Source organism: Homalodisca vitripennis, chromosome 3 (genome assembly GCF_021130785.1).
Source record: "Homalodisca vitripennis isolate AUS2020 chromosome 3, UT_GWSS_2.1, whole genome shotgun sequence".
Classification (NCBI taxonomy): Eukaryota; Metazoa; Arthropoda; class Insecta; order Hemiptera; family Cicadellidae; genus Homalodisca; species Homalodisca vitripennis.
The window spans coordinates 29,413,957-29,440,486 of NC_060209.1; the positions used below are offsets into that span (position 1 = coordinate 29,413,957).

At 33.7% G+C, this 26,530-nt stretch overlaps 1 protein-coding gene across 3 annotated transcripts in view; it reads right to left on the reverse strand.

The window, feature by feature from the left end:
- Positions 1-26,530, reverse strand: part of LOC124356737 (apoptosis-stimulating of p53 protein 1) — an 879,319-nt gene that overhangs the window by 583,964 nt on the left and 268,825 nt on the right. For all 3 annotated transcript variants that reach the window (XM_046807921.1, XM_046807918.1, XM_046807920.1), the window contains exon 4: positions 324-434. In XM_046807921.1, the coding sequence (XP_046663877.1) occupies positions 324-434 (111 nt within the window). The remainder of the gene's footprint in view (positions 1-323; positions 435-26,530) is intronic.

The following is a 26,530-nucleotide window of genomic DNA, read 5'->3' on the forward strand; positions in this document are numbered from 1 at the left end:
GTGGCTTTGCACGATATTTTCAAAATCAAAGGGCATAAAAGTTTTTGTGAAAGCTTTTATGATTTATTACGATGGAGTCTTGTGATAGTTACAAACAGAAGTAGGCAAATATAACACAATTATCGCATTAAGTATTTTTGAATCCATGGTTACGAGATTCAAAAGTTTCTAAATGGGGACGTCAGACACTCTCGTATGTCACTGGTCTATGCCTTATGACAAACAAATACGATAACTGTAAAAAATATTTTTGTTTGAACTGATAAGAAAAAATACTTTTTGCTTCACCTTGTTTTCATATTAAACATTCCTATGGCGCCTACCTGTGTTTGAGGGCAACACGGTGTACCGCAGGATGAGGCGGACCTGGTCCTGGTGAGCACCCCACTCCTGGAGGACCTCCAGCGGCCGGTCCTCGTCCTGAAGAACCCTCTCTGAAACATAATATATGATATTATAAATTACTAGACACATTCAATTTCCCCCACCCGTATTATAAAGACAAAATCTAGGTTATGAACAGATTAATCAAACTATTTAGTATTTAGTTTAATATTATTCCAAGATACTGATAAACCATATTTTTCATAAAAGTGTAAAAAAGATACGAGAAAGACTTTCGGATAGGATGTAATAACGTTAGGGTTATTAACTATGTTATAAGAGCCAAAAGACACAAATAAAGCGAGAATTTTCGAAAATATCCATAAAAAATGAAAATATACAAGTTGGGTTTTGTTATTAATCCGAAAATATTAAACAGGTGAATCCCATTTAAACCAAGCACATTCCACATTTCTTGAAGCTTTGCTTCACATTTTCCAAAAAACCTGTACCTTAATTTTATGACGTATTATAAAACGAAGGACTCAATATAAGCTCTCCAACCCGTCTCATAGTTATTTATGTCATAATTGGATTTTGGGTCTCCATGACCCTTTTAGTGTCGGATACTTTTTTGTAATCTTAGTCATAAGTGCTTGGGTTATTTATATAGTTGTCAATTGTCTTGTAATTTCTAAAAATTTCTATACAGTTATTAAAACATGTCCATTTTGTTATTTTTATACAATTTTCATAATTATTGATTGTTTTGTGTCAAAATATATATCAGCATTGTATATACTCACAATCGTCTTTAAATATACAAATATAAGTAAACTCTTATTTTTGATGTTCAGTGTTAATTCACATATTTTCTGAATCGACGATCAAAGAAAGAAGTTCACAAAATATTAATTAAACCAATTACACTAAAGTAACATTTATCTTAACGTATCTATCAACAAGGTTGAGTACTACCCAGTACGTATCGCTTAAAAGGCTTAGCTGAAGTTGCGTGCAAAATTTCAAGTCTACCGCTCATTTCATTAGGCTCCAAATGTTACTGAATCATGTGCAAAAATGTAGTATGATCGTACACAGTTTTACAAATTTATTTACACTGCGAGTTTCTCGTTGCAATAATGGTTATCAATAAGACAAATGTGAATATGTTCACTGACTTTTAACCATATGCCATAGAGTGACGTATACCAGCATCGAACTCAGTGTTACTTAAACAGAAATGAAGCTTTATGCAAATTTCCAAGTTTATAGATTAGTTCGCTCTCGAAATATTGTGTAAGTAGACAAACAGAGAGAAATGAAATTTCTCCAGCCCTCAAGTGACAGGTTTCTTTATTGCTCAGCAAACTAATATAAAATAATATCAAAAAATAAGAATATAGCATTTGTATTTTTTTAAATAAATGACTGGCTAAATGATCGCTGAAGTTCGTTACTGCTATTGACTGATCATTATCTGTGCAGTATATAACACTTTTAACAGCATGCAAGTTTATTTTAAGGAGAATTTATATAAAAACGCATAAAAATATAAATTTTATACTTTTAGAATATTCTTATGAAACGTCCGAAAACCGGACTTTGGCATCCGATATTAATTTCAATGATTAAATTGATTTTAAAATCAATGATTCCAAAATTGACATCAGTGGCATATAAACATATTAAACAGTGAGCATCGTATTTTGTGGGGTGTTATGGGTGTCTGGTAGATACAAAAATAATTTCACTTATAAAAACTCTGGACATAACGAATTTTTTTTTAAGTTAAAAACCAAAATATTGTAAAAACAGGACATGTGAGTGTCCAGTTATTATGATGGTTTGTAAATAAACCTATATATCACTCGTTTACTGTGGAAGATAAAGCGTTGAGAAAACGAATATTTCAAATAAACACTCACAGAAAGCCCAGAGTCGGTCAATTCCCTACAACAATAACAGTATCTGTTGTGTTCATGGCTATCTGGGTACAATAAAAGCTATTGTCTGGTAACAGTTAAAACGTGTTCGAGGAACTTTATAACGTCAAGAAGTATTGTTGTTCCTGAATATACGGTTTAGTGTATTAGCTAATCAACTACAACTTATGTTCTATTAATACAGTTTCCTGCATATGTTATAATACTAAACATACACAAAAATAGTAAATAGTAAATTGAGTTTGCTGCCAGTATTTAGGACCGAGTATTATCTATATCAAGCGAAAATTCCTTGAAAAACTGCCCGAGTTTACTAAGTATACGCTCAGATCTGACCGCTTTAAAATTAAAGGTCATAGATAGGTTTGACTTTCAATCTACTGAGTAAATTTGCGTATTACTTTGTCCATTGACGATACAACGAGTTTTATCAAGATTGTATTAAATATCATAGACGAAATTATATTTTCCTTTAAATATTCCATCGTCAATAACAAACGTTAAATAAAAGAATTTATGTGAGGCAATTTTCATAATCTTTACACTTGTACGTTTTGAAAACCTAGAGGAAGAAATTTAGGTAGAATATTCTGTTTATTTGAGCTCGGATACTTAATTGATAAAATTAAATTTCGTACTTCTGGTTTTGCTACTGTTTGGCGATGTTATGATTAGGATATCGTATACGTTTTATCCGGTTTACACAGCTTTAAAACATCGTTAATCTTGCAATAGTTTTAATCTTGAAATATGTCATGTCTGCCTCACGGCGAAAAATCAAGAATGGGAAACTTACAAAATAGTCAAAATTCTGTTTAATGAACATACAAGTAGAGATTACTAAGTAAAAGCGACAAAAAACGTAATTTTAAAATAGTGTTAATATTTTATTGAATTCGAGGCTCAAATTCAAGATTAATAACAGCACAAGTCATAAAGAATGGGATTATTTGTGATTTGATTTGGCACATACATATAACCTATTCCTAGCTTCAATCATTTATTGGGGGTAGCCTACAAATCTAATCTTGAATTAACCCAATCTTCAAAGTTCTAAAATAAATTTTATAAGTATTTTATAAAAGATTTCATAGATTTCCAACTTCCATTTTATTTCAAGAGAGTAAAATTTTTACAATAAGACATCTTTTATTTCTTTTAATTCGCATGCATAAAAACTTAGATGATCTGTTTTAAAGAAATCTACAGATTTTAATTTTAATTTCCTTCATACTTAAATTAACTGTCTTTTTCAAAAAGTGACTCTTACTACCTAGCTTATGTGATTTTTATAAATATCAGTAACAATTCCTAAATTTCAGTTTTTTAAAGGAATTTCTACATTGATTATTAATATAAAACCTGATCTATAGTTGTGTTTATTGTCTATAGAGGATGCAGAAGCATTGCTATCTACGAACTACGGCTAGTGCAGTATGCTGCGATACTGTATCATATTATACTTGCTTCTTAAATATCTTATTCATTTTAACTATTAATACTTCACGCTTTTACACTTAGTTAAATTTAGATAGTTTTACATATTTTATTATATTTTTCAATTTATAAATGTGAAATATTCAGTCCGTTATTAATTTTAGCAAGAAAAACTTACAGGCACCATAACACATGCCGACTCTTTTCCTAAGGACAATCCTTTTCTTTATGGTGCTTCTTATTTTTTTCCTTTTCCTTTCTAGCTACTTTCCTGGAATTATAACATAATTTTCAATTATTACGTTTATTTGTTAAGATTGCAATATTGTACGTATCTTGTATTTGGGGAAATCCATACATTCATTCGATCCATTCTGTATAAGATACACCTTTACAGGGCGTTCCTTAACTCTATCGACAAAGTTAGGTATAAATAAACACATTTCACCATAAAATCATAGCTCTCCGGTGCTTAGTTTCCCATCTGTCTGTACGTGTTTAAAACTAATATATTAAAAACTAATAAATTAAATCCTACAAAATTTTATTCCGAATGTTCATGATAAAAAGGCTATTTACGAAAAAAATATGATATTATCTTTTATACTTACCAAAACACAGTGAATTAAAAATTTTTATTTTGAATATGTTTAGATTATCAATTTTACTAAATAATTCGAAGGATGGTAGTTTTAAATAGATTTTAGTGTGATACAATCCACAAAAATTTTATTATTTGGATTGTTTTTAAGATTTAAAAGTTAAAAAATATTTTGAAAATATTAAAGACCAATTTAATACATTGTGTAGTACATGTTCTTGTTACCATAAATATTTGAGTCGAATTTGGTGGGATTTGATCTATTTTTTATATTATATTTTTATAAATACAGTTAGAGGGACAGAAAAATAATCGTCGGAGATTCATGTTTATGTGTGGAAATGTGTGTCTTGACCTGATCAATAATGTGATATACCTTTGTCCAGAGTTACGGCACTCGCCGTATATCCGCATATACGGTACTAGCAAAACAGTTACAAAAGAGGTAGTTTTACTCAAGTGAGTAACTCAGAGTCTTAGGTTGATTGATTGATGTTGCAATGATACCTATATGAGAGAGATACCGTTGGCAGTCTCGAACTGTAAGAATGCAGAATGTCAGTCAATCGCTGGTGTTATTGGAGTCAGTCCATCAATCACATAGTCTGTGTTGTCGATGTCGATCACCACCCCTCTACAAATCTAATAATATTTAGTCACATTTATACTATGTATGTTACAGGAGTGTTTCTAACACATGTCAATAAGATTTGGAATTTGAATTGTAACGCGAACTTCATACTGTGTAAGTTTGTTCGGTGCAATATTGTTTTGAGATGGAAGCAAAGGAAATCATTGATTTATATATTTTACTACAACATACAGATGTGAAACCAAATCACCGGATAGTTTCAAAAATAAATGTGTATTACTAATTAAATCTGGCATATTGAAAATAGCAGCGAAATTTGGAATACTGCTAACAAAAAAAGTATGATATTATTTCCTCAAAAATGGGCTCGGTGGAAAAATTTGGCATGTAGTTAAACTATTCGCTTTACTTACCTGGAAACATGAAGCGAAATGAGGGTTACAGAGAAATAAATAAAAACTCCTATGTTTGAAGTTTCTTTGACGATAGAAGGATTGTGAAGGAGATAAGATTTTTCTGAACATTTTCCATAATTCAGTATTACCATAAAACCAGAAACACTACGTTTCAAAATCTGCAATCTGATCTCTTCGTCAGGTGAATGACTAACGAAATATCCGTAAAAATTCTGTCGCCTTCAATCATAGGAAGTTTGTTAATAAATTAGCTTTCCATGCATTTAACTCGCATTGCACATCAACATTATTTAAGGATAACAGCATTTCGGTCATTTTTCATCGTTATACGTTACAAAAGATTAAACAAGTAGTTTAAACAAAGAACATTATTTAGTTTTGAGTATCGGCACAAAGTATTGAAATCAAAATTATACACATATGTAATTTTCATTGCAGGACAAATAAGCACTTTGCTAATAGTTTTCACATAATTGTCGGTACATTGAACTGAATTACTCTTTAATTATAAATGTCAGTAGCAGCAAACATGTTTTCATGTAGTTCACACGTGTCCACTAAAACCAGCAATTGAAGTTGTTAGACCATAATATTATTCATTTACACAACCAAACAGATCCCTACAAATAGCAAAATTTGATAATACTCGTACATGGACACAACGCATAAGTACAAAGAGATCAGGAGCGTACTGTGCAAAATCAATGATATGGCTTAATAATTTTAATGTTTCCATAGGAACTGTATTTTAATGAATGAACAAGAAGTGGCTGGCTGTGACCTGGGATATACGACAGAGGTTATGGCCAAGTACTGAGTCTCGGTCCCGCCAATTTCACGGATATATCATATATCACCATAACTGGCAACTATAGGAACTATATTTTAATGAATGAACAAGAAGTGGCTGGCTGTGACCTGGGATATACGACAGAGTTTATAGCCAAGTACTGAGTCTCGGTCCCGCCAATTTCACGGATATATCATATATCACCATAACTGGCAACTATAGGAACTATATTTTAATGAATGAACAAGAAGTGGCTGGCTGTGACCTGGGATATACGACAGAGTTTATAGCCAAGTACTGAGTCTCGGTCCCGCCAATTTCACGGATATATCATATATCACCATAACTGGCAACTATAGGAACTATATTTTAATGAATGAACAAGGAGTGGCTGGCTGTGACCTGGGATATACGACAGAGTTTCTAGCCAAGTACTGAGACTCGGTCCCGCCAATTTCACGGATATATCATATATCACCATAACTGGCAACTATAGGAACTGTATTTTAATGAATGAACAAGAAGTGGCTGGCTGTGACCTGGGATATACGACAGAGTTTCTAGCCAAGTACTGAGACTCGGTCCCGCCAATTTCACGGATATATCATATATCACCATAACTGGCAACTATAGGAACTGTATTTTAATGAATGAACAAGAAGTGGCTGGCTGTGGCCTGGGATATACGACAGAGTTTATAGCCAAGTACTGAGACTCGGTCCCGCCAATTTCACGGTTATATCATATATCACCATAACTGGCAACTATAGGAACTGTATTTTAATGAATGAACAAGAAGTGGCTGGCTGTGACCTGGGATATACGACAGAGTTTATAGCCAAGTACTGAGTCTCGGTCCCGCCAATTTCACGGATATATCATATATCACCATAACTGGCAACTATAGGAACTGTATTTTAATGAATGAACAAGAAGTGGCTGGCTGTGACCTGGGATATACGACAGAGTTTATAGCCAAGTACTGAGTCTCGGTCCCGCCAATTTCACGGATATATCATATATCACCATAACTGGCAACTATAGGAACTGTATTTTAATGAATGAACAAGAAGTGGCTGGCTGTGACCTGGGATATACGACAGAGTTTATAGCCAAGTACTGAGTCTCGGTCCCGCCAATTTCACGGATATATCATATATCACCATAACTGGCAACTATAGGAACTGTATTTTAATGAATGAACAAGAAGTGGCTGGCTGTGACCTGGGATATACGACAGAGTTTATGGCCAAGTACTGAGTCTCGGTCCCGCCAATTTCACGGATATATCATATATCACCATAACTGGCAACTATAGGAACTATATTTTAATGAATGAACAAGAAGTGGCTGGCTGTGACCTGGGATATACGACAGAGTTTATAGCCAAGTACTGAGTCTCGGTCCCGCCAATTTCACGGATATATCATATATCACCATAACTGGCAACTATAGGAACTGTATTTTAATGAATGAACAAGAAGTGGCTGGCTGTGACCTGGGATATACGACAGAGTTTATAGCCAAGTACTGAGTCTCGGTCCCGCCAATTTCACGGATATATCATATATCACCATAACTGGCAACTATAGGAACTGTATTTTAATGAATGAACAAGAAGTGGCTGGCTGTGACCTGGGATATACGACAGAGTTTATAGCCAAGTACTGAGTCTCGGTCCCGCCAATTTCACGGATATATCATATATCACCATAACTGGCAACTATAGGAACTGTATTTTAATGAATGAACAAGAAGTGGCTGGCTGTGACCTGGGATATACGACAGAGTTTCTAGCCAAGTACTGAGACTCGGTCCCGCCAATTTCACGGATATATCATATATCACCATAACTGGCAACTATAGGAACTATATTTTAATGAATGAACAAGAAGTGGCTGGCTGTGACCTGGGATATACGACAGAGTTTATAGCCAAGTACTGAGTCTCGGTCCTACCAATTTCACGGATATATCACCATAACTGGCAACTATAGGAACTGTATTTTAATGAATGAACAAGAAGTGGCTGGCTGTGACCTGGGATATACGACAGAGTTTATAGCCAAGTACTGAGTCTCGGTCCTACCAATTTCACGGATATATTGTATATCACCATAACTGGCAACTATAGGAACTATATTTTAATGAATGAACAAGAAGTGGCTGGCTGTGACCTGGGATATACGACAGAGTTTATAGCCAAGTACTGAGTCTCGGTCCTACCAATTTCACGGATATATTGTATATCACCATAACTGGCAACTATAGGAACTATATTTTAATGAATGAACAAGAAGTGGCTGGCTGTGACCTGGGATATACGACAGAGTTTATGGCCAAGTACTGAGTCTCGGTCCCGCCAATTTCACGGATATATCACCATAACTGCCTCCAGCTGACAATAACATCGGATATGGAACTGCCCGCTTTATTGGAGAACGTCTTCGCTGTATTACTGGATCTAAAACTATGGGCAAAACTGGATGTATATAAAAATATGTGTTATATAAAATGGCATCACAACTTTTTTAAATTTCTTCTGTGACGTTTTCAATAAGCTATAAAAGCTATAATTCTAATAGAATTGACAATAACCTGTTTAGTAATTATAACCAACTCTAATTGTTGATGCCCAATATAAAATCTTTTAATTACATAACAAATATAATATATTTTATATTTAAAAACTTACTACATAGATTTGTATAATGAACATTATTATTAAGTTGTAAGTTCATAAACACATTAAATCTTTGTGATGGACTGGTGAAATTATTTGTAAAATAATATTTCAAATAAAAAAAATATTTTAAATCTTTAGTAGAACCATATAATGCCCTCTCACCCACCTCGATACAAATACATCCACAAACGACGTTAAACAAATAACTAATTTATTTTATAATAAATCCAGTACAGTGTTAAATTCATATAAGAAATATTGCTTTATATAAACATTACATTATTAATATATTTCCCCATGAAAACTCCATGTCGTTTGTATGACATAATATTCATTGTGAAACATTGAATCTCTGTATTAGATTCATTATAAAATAAAATAAATGGTTATTCCAATTCGTTTATGGGTATGTCATAAATACAGTTATGTGAGCTGCTACAAATCGTTTAATATTAATTTTAAAATTGGCTCAGTAACCCATGATATAATTTAATTAATTTATGAACTTAAATTTATCACTAATTCTATATAAAAATGTTTTGTGGTAAGTTTCTAATTTAAAATTTAATCGCTTTTTTATCTAATTTGTATTATTGTGTAATTAAATGTTATCATTCATAAAACTATATTTCTTAAATTTAACCAATTCAAACCAGACGAATAAGCCATAGTTATATTACGCTCAGAGAATTACAGTAGATAAAGCGTCTGAAAGTCACCCAATTAGTCAGTCTTTATGTGGTTAGCTGACGTTGCTTTGAAATTAATATTCTTATCTGACAGTTTTTCTTTAAGTTTATCAAGCTAAGTAAAATACGACCTTAGAATAAATTTACAGTTTTATATTTTAACCATTTTGACACCCTCTCCCCATTTTGACCAACAAAATTACTGAGGATGATATTTTTTTGTAGAAAAAAAAACTTTTAATTTCAAGGAAACCCAGGTTGTATGCTTCTGAAATGCAAATTTACTCTTGTGTCCTAGACTGTTAAAGAAATTGTGTATCGTGCAGTTTTAAAAGGGAATATAATTAGGTACATATTGATGTGAATATAATTGAAATATAATTATCGTATGTCTAAAGGTAGTGACAGGAGTCCCTCAATTAAGGGCCAGTCCTTATCCGATCCAATCAGCTAGTCCAATTTGTGTTTAGTAGTTGCAGTGGACCAACTCCTGAATGTGACTTCGGATCCATCATCAATAGCAAGTCGGACAGAGGGACTGTTCGCAAGTTCGGTATCGATCATCGGCCATCCGTCGTAGGACGGTCTATATTACCTTCTATATAAGTCTACTGGGTAACAAGTCCAACTAACACTCAGAAAGTATATTTATTTAGTCTAGTAATAAGTAAAAAGAGGAACTTAAGATAAAACACGATTCCTACTACTTACCAGTGAAGTTCTAAAAGGGAATCAGGATTTCAGACATTGACCATAATTAGACCTACCTGTTACATGAACTGAAATACAACGTTTCGAAAAAAAATACTTACTGCGGTCTTTTTCATGTTTCAATACCTAACAAATAAAGCTAAGAGTGCACAAACATGAATTAGTTAAATTCTTCTAGGTCAAACACGATAAAAAAAAAATTGAAACGAATGCTTGAGACAAAACACTAAAGTCAGAGCAATCGCAATCTATGTATCACAATGCGGACAAAGTGCTGCAACATAATGTACCATAGCTGTGTGACAGGACAATTAAAGGACGGCAAGGTTTAGGAAAGGGTGTATCGACAGACGATTGTAAATTGGCCAAAACCTCAGAAACCTGAAAAATAAAAAGCACGTTATGTTGTTTCCTGTCCTAGTTGTCAGAGTATAGTGGTAAATCATGGTCCCACGATTCTTATACTATACGTGTCGTTGATTAATATGTCATAGCACACCATGGCCATATTTGTGTGCTAAACTGAATAAAAAAATGTTCGAAGTAAACGAAAATATTTATTTATTGCACCGAATACAACACATCAGAAGGGTCAACACCGAATACTCTTCTATTTGTAGAAGTAATGTAAGGAGATAATGTGAGAGCTTGGCTAGAAAAGTAACGTTAACACATTAATTCCTTATATACTTTCCCAGCATTCTAATTTCTATTTAATAAGAGAGAATTAAAACTTTAATTAGAGCACGGTCTTGATTTCTCGGCACAATAAATAATACATACTACAGGTCTTATTAATTCTTGGATCATTTCACACTATTTTCTCTTATACTCGACAGAAAGCCTGGAAAGTATCCTGTTAAAAAAAAATTTTAGCTTGAGAACTCCATGTTCAGATCTCTGGTTAGTACCCGTCATCGAATTGAGACACTTTGAAATTTAGAAATGATTGTGTGGGTATACCTGTATTAAGCTCGGAAAAAGCACGCTCGTGTTTTTACTTAGTTTTTTTTTTTATTTGTTCAAGAAGCTTAGGACAAGAAGCTGAAAAATTACACATACTTCTAAAAGATCCTTGCGCTGCTTCCGGAGTGACAAGATGTTCTGGATGGGTAAGGTCGGGGGTAGTGGCCGCCTTCTGTCAAGATAGGAAGGATTTTGGAAATTAATATCAGTCATGTCCCCTTAGAAGAAGGGGAAGCCAGCTCTAGCTCTGTACCAGCCTCTCCAGTCAAAGCAGGGGGTGGCACGCCCTTACGTATAGGCTAAGAACAGCCCTGAACACTTAGGGAGCACCACTAACTCCATCTTCCGCAATAGAATATATCTACCGATCTATTCTTACTCCCCAATATGTCGACATTTGGACACCATAAGTTTGCCCAAATTTAAGTGACACATATTTTTGCTATACCCAGTGAAGGCTCAAATTGAAGGTTGAACCCTCTTAGGCACGCTTTTGTTGTAATTTTTAAATTTAGTAGCCATATTAGCTTGTAATATCTGTAGTGCCTGGTGATAATAATTTAAGTAATAATGGACTAGTTGAACTACCCAATGCTCATTGTTTGTGTTTCATTTCGATGTTACATATGAAAGGTAAAATGAATATTTAGTTTTTTTCTCTGTAAAGTATTGTGTTAATAAGAATTTAAGCAATCGCTTTGGATAATGTCAACTGCTGTAAGTAACACAAATGTAGAGAGTGTTGTTTATGTTATCACAACGGTTTAATAAAATTAGAGATCTAAAAGAAATCCATCACATTGGATTAGTTTTTGCAAATAAAAGAATAAAGGCATTATCTTAACCGAAAAATGGAACCAAAATGATATCAAAATATTTAAAGAATACTCATTAGCAGTTATATGGGAGTTTATGCTGGTTCTCTTCCAACATGGGCATGCAATGCGAAAGTTGAAAATGTTGTTTCAGCAAACATCTCCATTGAAAACTATAGTTATTGAAATTAAATGCTATTGTAATTCTATACCTATAAATATTTTACAGGTATAATTCTATAAATTATTGGTGTTAGTAAAATTAATTTAAACTCTCTCTATTTGGGTTTAGCCTACTGTAGACCCCATAATAATGAATGGATGTTCGGATAAATAAAGAAGTGGGTATGGGATTTACTTGTTAACACATTTAATACGATTACAATTTCAAAGTTCCTCCCTACTCCTATTTAGGAAATACTTATAGGATAAATAAAATATAAAGATTCATTTAAAACTTATAATGGACATATCTGAAATATATTTATTTTATTTGCATCAATTTACTAAACGATATGTTTACTGAATATAATTTAATGATCTTAGACAAATTTGTACACACATATATATATATATATATGGATTTTGTAATTTTGTAATAAAAGGAAGCCGATTATTAAAAATGTTACCTCCCCCACAGTAAAATACTGAACTTTTCCAGTAATCTAGTGGTATAGTACAATGTCTTTTGATTGAAGGCACACGTTAGAAATATGAAATATAATATTAAGAATGAAAGGGAAATGACCCATGTACTTAAAACTAGGTTTAAGTGTTAGATTTCTTATCAATATATTTTTAGACCTTATCAAATATAGCGACGAGATAGCGTGTTTTACCCTCATCAACGCCGGCACGCCCCCGCCGCAGCCGCTATGGCCTTGACGTAATAGTCGATATGTTCTCGTCCTCTATAGGGTAGGCTTAAACGTTCACAATCGATGTAGAAGTAACGCCTTCTTAACCCTAGACGCGGCTATGTTAACAATCCCTGTGTTCAGATGTTTGTGGGCCATTTCGCAGACATTTTTGTTTATAATTATAAAACCTATTTCTCTTATCTACATGTATTAGTGTTTCTCATAATTTTATTCAGTTTAAAATCTATAATGTAAATATATTAACTATAATGGATTATATGAGCACATAAAAAGCCTATGAGAAGGGAAACAAGAGTGTTTGGTTTTTGGAAACATAATTTTCAAAAGTAATTGCTTAGCTAAAAAAAATAATTTGTTTATCCCATGAACGTAAATGTAAACAATCCTACACAGAAATATTAAGTTTGTTGTATTAATCTAAAGCAAAAAATATTACAGTGTAAAGTGTATGTAAAGTTTCCAAAAACCGATAATCATACTTAAAAAATGTCTAAAATATATTAATTGAAGGAAATCATAATGTTTAGCTTCACTCTGCTCATAATTATTTATATATTTACCATAATTATTTTTTTTGTGTTTTACCCTTATAGTCTAAATTTTAAATTCTTTAAAAATTTTAAATTATTACACAGAAGTGTACTATATTTCCAAATTCTGAAATACTACAAAAATATAATGCATAAAATATACTACAAATACACATTTTTAATGGCCTATTTTTTACCCTCTATACCTATTAACTTTGTAAAATATTTTGTGCATTAGCAATATTGTGATTATTACAGCAACAATACTTAAAAGTAATAGATATATTGTCTTGTTTAAAGAATGAAAAATATTTTCTGACGATGAAAATATCGAAATTACACTACAAAGGGCTAAGCTAGAACTTGCCAAACATAATTATATTTTATAAAATCAAACAATAGATTTCACTATATTTATAACACTACACTAATATTTTCACTTTAATACACATATATGCAACAATAAATCGTATTTTGCACAAAGAAACCAGAAAATCACAACACACCCTCAACAAGCAAATTACGAACGCAAATCCACTGTTCTATAAAATGGCAACTCACTGAATTAAAAGCGTTTGGCTTTGTTTTGCGGAAGAAACATAAATAAAATACACAAGTAGTTCTTTCGGGCTGACAGAGCAGCTCCAGCTTCAATTGTACATTGGTCTATTGGCTTGATAATTTATAAATTAGACACAATAAGGCAAAATCTAATTGAGAATGACACCATACATACATTAGATCGAAACTGAATTTGAACGGTTTAAATTAGAATATTTTATTTATCTGGACATAGTGGCAAACTCAACTATGCCACTAGAAATATCAGACTGGAAGTAGATTACAAGGGCTGGAAACTTTTTTTTTTACCGAAGTGGATTTCTGAGACCTGTGTGTTTGATCGCGATAATAAAGCAAACTCGCTGTGGCATCGAAGGTACGATTCACTTCAACCATAAATGCTCCTGTACACGCAGAACCTGTTATAAGTCAGTCCATTAACCTCTGAGCCTGTACATTATGGTCGCTGAAATAATATCTTCCTGACGTATGTTAGATTACGTTTGAAAAATATCATATTTTTTCACGTCATTACATCATAAGTGCTTCAACTAAGTAAGCTTCGGGCTTTGTTTTAAAAACTTGCGTCCGCAGCCGCTAGTTCCTAATTATTTGAAAATATTCATACAAAATTACCAATGAACTCTTAGGACAAAACCTTTAAAAACGATGGAACGTCTATTTCGTTTTATAGTACATGCGATATGAACATATAAAGCCGGGATCTAATGGTTTATCCATGAATTTTAATAGGAATAGTGCTAATATTACGACACGGTCTTTTGATGCTGTATATGGCAGAATTATTTACGATTTATGGGACTTTTTGATTTATGGGACTTTTTGAAGTATCTAGAGATTCATTTCACGGTTTAGTTACAGGCGATGTAGTTTGTGATTACCCAGAGTATAGAAGATAATGTGGAACATACGGTCATATATACGGGCAAAAATAACTGATGACGTCATAAGAACAACACTTGTAGAATTGGGGACCCTTGTAAACTGAATGTTGTCATAGGTTGAATGTAGTAAGTAAGCACTGTATGATCTAGTAAGCACATAATCTATCACAGAGAATCCGTGTGGTTAACGCAAGTAATATAACAATAGAGTATTCAACACAAATCTAAACTTTACTCTCTTTGAGAATTTTCGTGGGGACATCCAAATCCAAATCCAGATGTGTCGTGGTGTATGGTGTAAGAAAATGTTTTAAAAATGTAATTTAAGTTTTTCTGCGTTTGCGTCCATGTTTCTTCTAACACAATTAACAATCGTTTGCGTGTCTTTTTAAACTTAACCCTTTGAATACCACAAATGACATCCACCAATTTATCCAAAGTTCAAACCACTAAGGATTATCACACTCCGCAAAGGACGAATTTAATTGATTAATTGAAATATGGTGGAACATTCTCTAACTTACAAAATAACTTAAAAATGTGTAAGGATGAATTATGTAATGTAACTTCATCCATTTTTATTTTAGTATTTTCAATTAAAATAAGCTAGTGGCTGCATATATGATTGGGAATTAACACTAATCACGTCTGTGGTCTGTTTCGAGCTGCGAGACGAGTTATAATTGGATTGCAATTAAATACAGAATCAATTTGCATGGTATTAAAAACACATCGTTCAGTGCTACTAGCAATCACCATAATGCAATATGTGCAATGATAAATCATCCACTACAGTGTGTAAAAATAAAATCCAAATTTCTATATTACTGAAATGCACAATGAAATTATGTCAACGTACACCACTTAACATGACGATACTGTACATTGGAAAATTTGGAGGAAACTGTTAAGTTTAACACCTCACATCAACATTTTTGCGTTACATGAGAATGGAATATTTACCTTTCTTAGGTGACTGCTGCGGAAGTTGGACTATACCTCGGAGTCCTCGCTGTTGTTACAAACATCATATTCCTAATTTATCCCTTTGAACTTTAAAATTTAAATAATTTATGCTTTAAAGTTTAGGATCTAGCATCAAATTAAACTTTAATCCAATTTAAAACCATTTCCAAAAATGACGAAGAAGTGCAATGTAGGGTTGTATTCCGTTAAATTAGAATTGGTGCTTCTTTTACTTGAAAGATTTCTAAATCACCGGGTAAAATATTACCAAAATTTTATCATACAACCCGTTTTTAATTTGCGTACAAACTACCGTATTCGTGGTCTTAATTCATAATGTACAAAATAAGAGTTATTATTTTAGGTTAGTATTTGCACTCCTCAAAAGAAGGAACTAAATCACCGAAAGAGTGGGAAAAAGATGAAATGTGTAGACGGTATAAATGGCGGTGGAGACGGTACACAATAAAAGGCTTACTCGGGACAGTAACACGAGGTCGACTGAGCTAGACGGACACGCATGGGTCGATGATGGTCGATTGTGGTCGATGGCTGTGACACCTCTAGGTCGTCCTTAGAATTCAGTGACCTTACAGGATAATCTTTAAGGCAATGTGCCAAGAAAGTGAGGAAAATCAATTTCACTTCTCTATTGATAAGCCGTGTAAATATCTAGAAGTAGACTGGAAAGTATGAAATAACTATGAAGTAAACAATAAATATATTTTATAGCCTGGTCGATGATTGTCGATTGTGGTCGATGGATGTGTCACCTCCTTAGGATCCACTGACCTATGTAAGGCCAGGATAATCTTTATGGTAATGTGCCAAGAATGTGATAAAAATCAATTTCACTTCTTTGTTCATAAGCGGTGTACATATTTGGTGGAAGACTGGAAAGTGTGAAATAACTATGAAGTAAACAATAAACACATTTTATAGACAAATATTTGGGGAAAACAAGATATAATATACATTGTCCTAATATACTGCCCGTGGGGAGACTTCCAACGAACGAATTCATAAAAATCCGAAAGGTGGTAAACTGATACAATGAAATATCGCCGGACTTTTACCGACCTGTCTTTGAGGGTAACTATGCTGTACTTTTACCTCCTAACACATACATATATATATATATATATATATATATATATATATATATATATATATATATATATATATATATATGCTCAGAGTATTCATATTCCGTCTTTACAACGGCCCCTTTGCTGTACTTTTGCCACAAAATCAATAGAACTATCTTTCAACAAAGAGGAAGCCTATATTGTAAGTTTAAAGTCTTAAAGTTTCAAGTCTTTATCTCACATACAAATGGACTGATAGACAATGAAACGACATTGGGAAGAATTCTTTGTTTGAACTTTGTGTTTGACAATTGAAGGATTGTAAAGGAAACAGGAATTTCCGGACATTAGCAATAGTTCAAATAGAACTTGGCCGGTTAGTGCAGGCATATTGTGACCTTTCTGTTTTAATAATAAGTGTTTATTTTTTATTAAGTGAACATTTTAGAGATAGTGCTCATAGAATAGAAACTCAGTATGATTCCTGACTTATGCATGCCACAACGCTCTGGCATGTTTTGTTTACTTTAGAATAGATTGTAGTTGAGTATTAGGTTAGTCATTCACCTGAGGAAGAGATCAGATTGCAGATCTCGAAACGTAGTGTTATTGATTACCTTATATCACTGAACGATAGCAAATGTTCGGAAAATCTTGTTTCCTTCATTAAGAAGGACCTGTTGAATCCCTATTATGGAAATAAACATGAATACATTAAGGGTAACATTAAACAGAGGTGGCTTCTAGAGGAGATAACAGTAACTCTTAAAAGCATCCACTGGCATTTTGAAAACCTACGTATCTTTATATGGAGGAAAAAGAACGCGAGGAATATCACAACACTCTAGAGAGACAAGACAGCTTGAATGTAGGAGATTAATAGATCGGCTTTTAATATCGCTGTTAAGATCTAGGCGGAGAGTTGACATTTAGGCTTCAACTTTGTACTTGACGCAAGAGATAACAGAATTTTCAAAAGTATCTGAGAAGTACAAGATAAACCTGAGTAATGGCCTTTTTGAATTGACAGGTCATGTAGCGAAGTTTCAGGTGACACTAGTAACAAAGCTTATCATTCTTAGCAATAGTAAACCTAATATTTAATAAAATATATCCTACATGTGGCTGTCATTTTAAAACGTCAAATTGAATACAGTTTTAGACGCTTAATATTCTCAAAATGGTTGATGGTACTATAACGCTCAAGTTTAGGATGTTAATATACTTGGAACACTATCAAATATTTATAAACCTAGTAATAGCACAAAAGTCTATACAAAAATTAATTAATTTATAAAATCATGGAACTGATTTAGTTGCAATTATTCCGAAATTATGTTTGTGTTTACTTACCAGTTATAGAAAAATTAGATAGGATTCAAGTAGCTTTAAAATGGCACACACAATGTAAATCTTATAATGCTTGTGAATTGTCTATCTATCTGTGTCACCAATTGACACCAAATGACATTATTTGTATGATTATAATAAAGCACAGTATTTATTTACAAAATATTAAAAATAACTAACGTTTGGAAATTAGTTTTGTACCAAGGAGCTTTGCTAAACCTCAGTACAATAAATTAACAATTTAATCCAGGTTAAACCAACTAACTACATGAATATACGTTTAAAACTGGTTAACAGCAAGATATAGCACCTCTCTTGCGACAAGTTACAGATCTTAATTTGCATCTTTATTGAATTTAGAACTGTATCCAAGTCAAACTGAAATTGCTTTGAGACTAGTGTGAAACTGGTTAACAGCAATATATGGCACCTCTCTTGCGACAAGTTACAGATCTTAATTTGCATCTTTATTGAATTTAGAACTGTATCCAAGTCTAACTGAAATTGCTTTGAGACTAGTGTGAAACTGGTTAACAGCAAAACGTAGCACCTCTCTTGCGACAAGTTGCAGATATTAATTTGCATCTTTATTGAATTTAGAACTGTATCCAAGTCAAACTGAAATTGCTTTGAGACTAGTGTGAAACTGGTTAACAGCAATATATGGCACCTCTCTTGCGACAAGTTACAGATCTTAATTTGCATCTTTATTGAATTTAGAACTGTATCCAAGTCAAACTGAAATTGCTTTGAGACTAGTGTGAAACTGGTTAACAGCAAGATGTAGCACCTCTCTTGCGACAAGTTACAGATCTTAATTTGCATCTTTATTGAATTTAGAACTGTATCCAAGTCAAACTGAAATTGCTTTGAGACTAGTGTGAAACTGGTTAACAGCAAGATGTAGCACCTCTCTTGCGACAAGTTGCAGATCTTAATTTGCATCTTTATTGGATTTAGAACTGTATCCAAGTCAAACTGAAATTGCTTTGAGACTAGTGTGAAACTGGTTAACAGCAATATATGGCACCTCTCTTGCGACAAGTTACAGATCTTAATTTGCATCTTTATTGAATTTAGAACTGTATCCAAGTCAAACTGAAATTGCTTTGAGACTAGTGTGAAACTGGTTAACAGCAATATATGGCACCTCTCTTGCGACAAGTTACAGATCTTAATTTGCATCTTTATTGGATTTAGAACTGTATCCAAGTCAAACTGAAATTCATTTTTGAGACTAGTGTGAAAATCGTTACCAGCAAGATGTAGCACCTATCTAGCAAGTTGCAGATCTTAATTTGCATCTTTATTGGATTTAGAACTGTATCCAAGTCAAACTGCAATTCATTTTTGAGACTAGTGTGAAAATGGTTAACAGCAAGATGTAGCACCTCTCTTGCGACAAGTTGCAGATCTTAATTTGCATCTTTATTGAATTTAGAACTGTATCCAAGTCAAACTGAAATTTATTTTTGAGACTAGTGTGAAAATGGTTAACAGCAAAACGTAGCACCTATCTAGCAAGTTGCAGATATTAATTTGCATCTTTATTGGATTTAGAACTGTATCCAAGTCAAACTGAAATTTGTTTTTGAGACTAGTGTGAAACTGGTTACCAGCAATATATGGCACCTCTCTTGCGACAAGTTACAGATCTTAATTTGCATCTTTATTGAATTTAGAACTGTATCCAAGTCAAACTGAAATTTGTTTTTGAGACTAGTGTGAAACTGGTTACCAGCAAGATGTAGCACCTCTCTTGCGACAAGTTGCAGATCTTAATTTGCATCTTTATTGGATTTAGAACTGTATCCAAGTCAAACTGAAATTTGTTTTTGAGACTAGTGTGAAACTGGTTACCAGCAAGATGTAGCACCTCTCTTGCGACAAGTTGCAGATCTTAATTTGCATCTTTATTGGATTTAGAACTGTATCCAAGTCAAACTGAAATTGCTTTGAGACTAGTGTGAAACTGGTTAACAGCAAGATGTAGCACCTCTCTTGCGACAAGTTACAGATCTTAATTTGCATCTTTATTGAATTTAGAACTGTATCCAAGTCAAACTGAAATTTATTTTTTGAGACTAGTGTGAAACTGGTTAACCAGCAAGATCGTAGCACCTCTCTTGCGACAAGTTGCATATATTAATTTGCATCTTTATTGGAATTTAGAACTGTATCCAAGTCAAACTGAAATTTATTTTTGAGACTAGTGTGAAACTGGTTAACAGCAAAAAGATATAGCACCTATCTAGCAAGTTGCATATATTAATTTGCATCTTTATTGGATTTAGAACTGTATCCAAGTCAAACTGAAACTGATTTGAGACTAGTGTGAAAACTGGTTAACAGCAAAATCGTAGCACCTATCTAGCAAGTTGCATATATTAATTTGCATCTTTATTGAATTTAGAACTGTATCCAAGTCAAACTGAAATTTATTTTTGAGACTAGTGTGAAACTGGTTAACAGCAAATCGTAGCACCTATCTAGCAAGTTGCATATATTAATTTGCATCTTTATTGGATTTAGAACTGTATCCAAGTCAAACTGAAATTTATTTTTGAGACTAGTGTGAAACTGGTTAACAGCAAATCGTAGCACCTATCTTAGCAAGTTGCAGATATTAATTTGCATCTTTATTGGATTTAGAACTGTATCCAAGTCAAACTGAAATTTATTTTTGAGACTAGTGTGAAACTGGTTAACAGCAAATCGTAGCACCTATCTAGACTAAGTTGCAGATATTAATTTGCATCTTTATTGGATTTAGAACTGTATCCAAGTCAAACTGAAATTGTATTTTTGAGACTAGTGTGAAAACTGGTTAACAGCAATATATGGCACCTCTCTTGCGACAAGTTACAGATCTTCATTTGCATCTTTATTGAATTTAGAACTGTATCTAAGTCAAACTGAAATTTATTTTTGAGACTAGTGTGAAACTGGTTAACAGCAATATATGGCACCTCTCTTGCGACAAGTTACAGATCTTCATTTGCATCTTTATTGGATTTAGAACTGTATCCAAGTCAAACTGAAATTGTTTTGAGACTAGTGTGAAATCTGGTTAACAGCAATATATGGCACCTCTCTTGCGACAAGTTACAGATCTTAATTTGCATCTTTATTGAATTTAGAACTGTATCCAAGTCAAACTGAAATTGCCTTGAGACTAGTGTGAAACTGGTTACCAGCAAGATGTAGCACCTCTCTTGCGACAAGTTACAGATCTTAATTTGCATCTTTATTGAATTTAGAACTGTATCCAAGTCAAACTGAAATTGCTTTGAGACTAGTGTGAAACTGGTTACCAGCAAGATGTAGCACCTCTCTTGCGACAAGTTGCAGATCTTAATTTGCATCTTTATTGAATTTAGAAACTGTATCCAAGTCAAACTGAAATTTATTGTTGAGACTAGTGTGAAACTGGTTAACAGCAATATATGGCACCTCTCTTGCGACAAGTTACAGATCTTCATTTGCATCTTTATTGAATTTAGAACTGTATCCAAGTCAAACTGAAATTTATTTTTGAGACTATGTGTGAAACTGGTTAACAGCAATATATGGCACCTCCTCTTGCGACAAGTTACAGATCTTAATTTGCATCTTTATTGGATTTAGAACTGTATCCAAGTCCAAACTGAAATTTACTTTGAGACTAGTGTGAAACTGGTTACCAGCAAGATGTAGCACCTCCTCTTGCGACAAGTGGCAGATCTTAATTTGCATCTTTATTGGATTTAGAACTGTATCCAAGTCAAACTGAAATTGCTTTGAGACTAGTGTGAAACTGGTTACCAGCAAGATGTAGCACCTCTCTTGTGACAAGTTGCAGATCCTAATTTGCATCTTTATTGGATTTAGAACTGTATCCAAGTCCAAGTCAAGCTGAATTTATTTTTGAGACTAGTGTGAAACTGGTTACCAGCAAGATGTAGCACCTCTCTTGCGACAAGTTGCAGAGATCCTAATTTGCATCTTTATTGGATTTAGAACTGTATCCAAGTCAAAACTGAAATTGCTTTGAGACTAGTGTGTGAAACTGGTTAACAGCAATATATGGCACAATCTCTTGCGACAAGTTACAGATCTTAAATTGCATCTTTATTGAATTTAGAACTGTATCTAAGTCAAACTGAAATTGCTTTGAGACTAGTGTGAAACTGGTTTAACAGCAATATATGGCACATCTCTTGCGACAAGTTACAGATCTATAAATTGCATCTTTATTGAATTTAGAACTGTATCCAAGTCAAACTGAAATTCATTTTTGAGACTAGTGTGAAAATCGTTACCAGCAAGATGTAGCACCTATCTAGCAAGTTGCAGATCTTAATTTCCATCTTTATTGGATTTAGAACTGTATCCAAGTCAAACTGCAATTCATTTTATGAGACTAGTGTGAAAATCGTTAACAGCAAAACGTAGCACCTATCTAGCAAGTTGCAGATATTAATTTGCATCTTTATTGGATTTAGAACTGTATCCAAGTCAAACTGAAATTGCTTTGAGACTAGTGTGAAACTGGTTAACAGCAATATATGGCACATCTCTTGCGACAAGTTACAGATCTTAAATTGCATCTTTATTGAATTTAGAACTGTATCCAAGTCGTCAAACTGAAATTGCTTTGAGACTAGTGTGAAAACTGGTACCAGCAAGATGTAGCACCTCTCTTGCGACAAGTTGCAGATCTTAATTTGCATCTTTTTTGGATTTAGAACTGTATCCAAGTCAAACTGCAAATTCATTTTTGAGACTAGTGTGAAAATCGTTACCAGCAAGATGTAGCACCTCTCTTGCGACAAGTTGCAGATATTTATTTGCATATTTATTGGATTTAGAACTGTATCTAAGTCAAGCTGAAACTGATTTGAGAGTAGTGTTGAAAACTGGTTAGCAGCAAGATGTAGCACCTCTCTTGCGACAAGTTGCAGATCTTAATTTGCATATTTATTGGATTTTAGAACTGTATCCAAGTCAAGCTGAAACTGCTTTGAGAGTAGTGTGAAAATCGTTACCAGCAAGATGTAGCACCTCTCTTGCGACAAGTTGCAGATCTTAATTTGCATATTTATTGGATTTAGAACTGTATCCAAATCAAACTGAAATTTATTTTTGAGACTAGTGTGAAACTGGTTACCAGCAAGATGTAGCACCTCTCTTGCGACAAGTTGCAGATCTTAATTTGCATATTTATTGGATTTAGAACTGTATCCAAGTCTAAGCTGAAACTGCTTTGAGAGTAGTGTGAAAATCGTTACCAGCAAGATATAGCACCTCTCTTGCGACAAGTTGCAGATCTTAATTTGCATCTTTATTGGATTTAGAACTGTATCCAAGTCAAGCTGAAACTGCTTTGAGAGTAGTGTGAAAAATCGTTACCCAGCAAGATGTAGCACCTCTCTTGCGACAAGTTGTGCAGATCTTAATTTGCATATTTATTGGATTTAGAACTGTATCCAAATCAAACTGAAATTTATTTTATGAGACTAGTGTGAAACTGGTTACCAGCAAGATGTAGCTCCTCTCTTGCGACAAGTTGCATATCTTAATTTGCATCTTTATTGAATTTAGAACTGTAATCCAAGTCTAACTGATGAAACTGATTTGAGACTAGTGTGAAACTGGTTAACAGCAAAACGTAGTACCTATTTAGCAAGTTGAAGATATTAATTTGCATCTTTATTGGATTTAGAACTGTATCCAAGTCTAACTGAAACTGATTTGAGACTAGTGTGAAACTGGTTAACAGCAAAAACGTGTTGCACCTATCTAGCAAGTTGAAGATATTAATTTGCATCTTTATTGGATTTAGAACTGTATCCAAGTCTAACTGAAATGATTTGAGACTAGTGTGAAACTGGTTATAACAGCAAACGTAATACCTATCTAGCAAGTTGAAGATATTAATTTGCATCTTTATTGGATTTATAACAGTATCCAAGTCAAACTGAAATTGCTTTGAGACTAGTGTGAAAACTGGTTAACAGCAATATATGGCACCTCTCTTGCGACAAGTTACAGATCTTAATTTGCATCTTTGCATCTTTATTGGATTTAGAACTGTATCCAAGTCATACTGAAATTTATTTTTGAGACTAGTGTGAAAATCGTTAACAGCAAGATGTAGCACCTCTCTTGCGACAAGTTTACAGATCTTAATTTGCATCTTTTTTGGATTTAGAACTGTATCCAAGTCAAAACTGCAATTTATTTTTGAGACTAGTGTGAAACTGGTTACCAGCAAGATGTAGCACCTCTCTTGTGACAAGTTCTTGCAGATCCTAATTTGCATCTTTATTGGATTTAGAACTGTATCCAAGTCAAGCAGAATTTTATTTTTGAGACTAGTGTGAAAAATCGTTAACAGCAAGATGTAGCACCTGTCTTGCGACAAGTTGCAGATCTTAATTTGCATCTTTTTTGGATTTAGAACTGTATCCAAGTCAAACTGCAAATTTATTTTTGAGACTCAGTGTGAAAACTGGTTACCAGCAAGACGTAGCACCCTCTCTTGCGACAAGTTGCAGATCTTAATTTGCATCTTTATTGGATTTAGAACTGTATCCAAGTCAAGCTGAAACTGCTTTGAGAGTAGTGTGAAAATCGTTACCAGCAAGATGTAGCACCTCTCTTGTGACAAGTTGCAGAATCCTAATTTGCATCTTTATTGGATTTAGAACTGTATCCAAGTCAAGCTGAAACTGCTTTGAGAGTAGTGTTGAAAATCGTTATCAGCAAGAGATGTAGCACCTCTCTTGCGACAAGTTGCAGATCTTAATTTGCATCTTTATTGGATTTAGAACTGTAATCCAAGTCAAGCTGAAATTTATTTTTGAGACTAGTGTGAAAATCGTTAACAGCAAGATGTAGCACCTCTCTTGCGACAAGTTGCAGATCCTTAATTTGCATCTTTTTTGGATTTAGAACTGTATCCAAGTCAAACTGCAATTTATTTTTGAGAGACTAGTGTGAAACTGGTTACCAGCAAGATGTATAGCACCTCTCTTGTGACAAGTTGCAGATCCTAATTTGCATCTTTTATTGGATTTAAGAACTGTATCCAAGTCAAGCTGAAATTTATTTTTGAGACTAGTGTGAAACTGGTTACCAGCAAGACGTAGCACCTCTCTTGCGACAAGTTGCAGATCTTAATTTGCATCTTTATTGGATTTAGAACTGTATCCAAGTCAAGCTGAAACTGCTTTGAGAGTAGTGTGAAAATCGTTACCAGCAAGATGTCGCACCTCTCTTGCGACAAGTTGCAGATCTTAATTTGCATCTTTATTGGATTTAGAACTGTATCCAAGTCAAGCTGAAACTGCTTTGAGAGTAGTGTGAAAATCGTTACCAGCAAGATGTAGCACCTCTCTTGCGACAAGTTACAGATCCTAATTTGCATCTTTTTTGGATTTAGAACTGTATCCAAAATCAAGAACTGCAATTTTTTTTTGAGACTAGTGTGAAACTGGTTACCAGCAAGATGTAGCACCTCTCTTGCGACAAGTTGCAGATCCTAATTTGCATATTTATTGGATTTAGAACTGTATCCAAGTCAAGCTGAAAACTGCTTTGAGAGTAGTGTGAAAATCGTTACCAGCAAGATGTAGCACCTCTCTTGCGACAAGTTGCAGATCTTAATTTGCATCTTTATTGGATTTAGAACTGTATCCAAGTCAAGCTGAAACTGCTTTGAGAGTAGTGTGAAAATCGTTACCAGCAAGATGTAGCACCTCTCTTGCGACAAGTTGCAGATCTTAATTTGCATCTTTTATTGGATTTAGAACTGTATCCAAAGTCAAGCTGAAACTGCTTTGAGAGTAGTGTGAAAATCGTTACCAGCAAGATGTAGCACCTCTCTTGCGACAAGTTGCAGATCTTAATTTGCATATTTATTGGATTTAGAACTGTATCCAAGTCAAACTGCAATTTATTTTTGAGACTAGTGTGAAACTGGTTACCAGCAAGATGTAGCACCTCTCTTGCGACAAGTTGCAGATCCTAATTTGCATATTTATTGGATTTAGAACTGTATCCAAGTCAAGCTGAAACTGCTTTGAGAGTAGTGTGAAAATCGTTACCAGCAAGATGTAGCACCTCTCTTGCGACAAGTTGCAGATCTTTAATTTGCATCTTTATTGGATTTAGAACTGTATCCAAGTCAAGCTGAAACTGCTTTGAGAGTAGTGTCAAAATCGTTACCAGCAAGATGTAGCACCTCTCTTGCGACAAGTTGCAGATCTTAATTTGCATCTTTATTGGATTTAG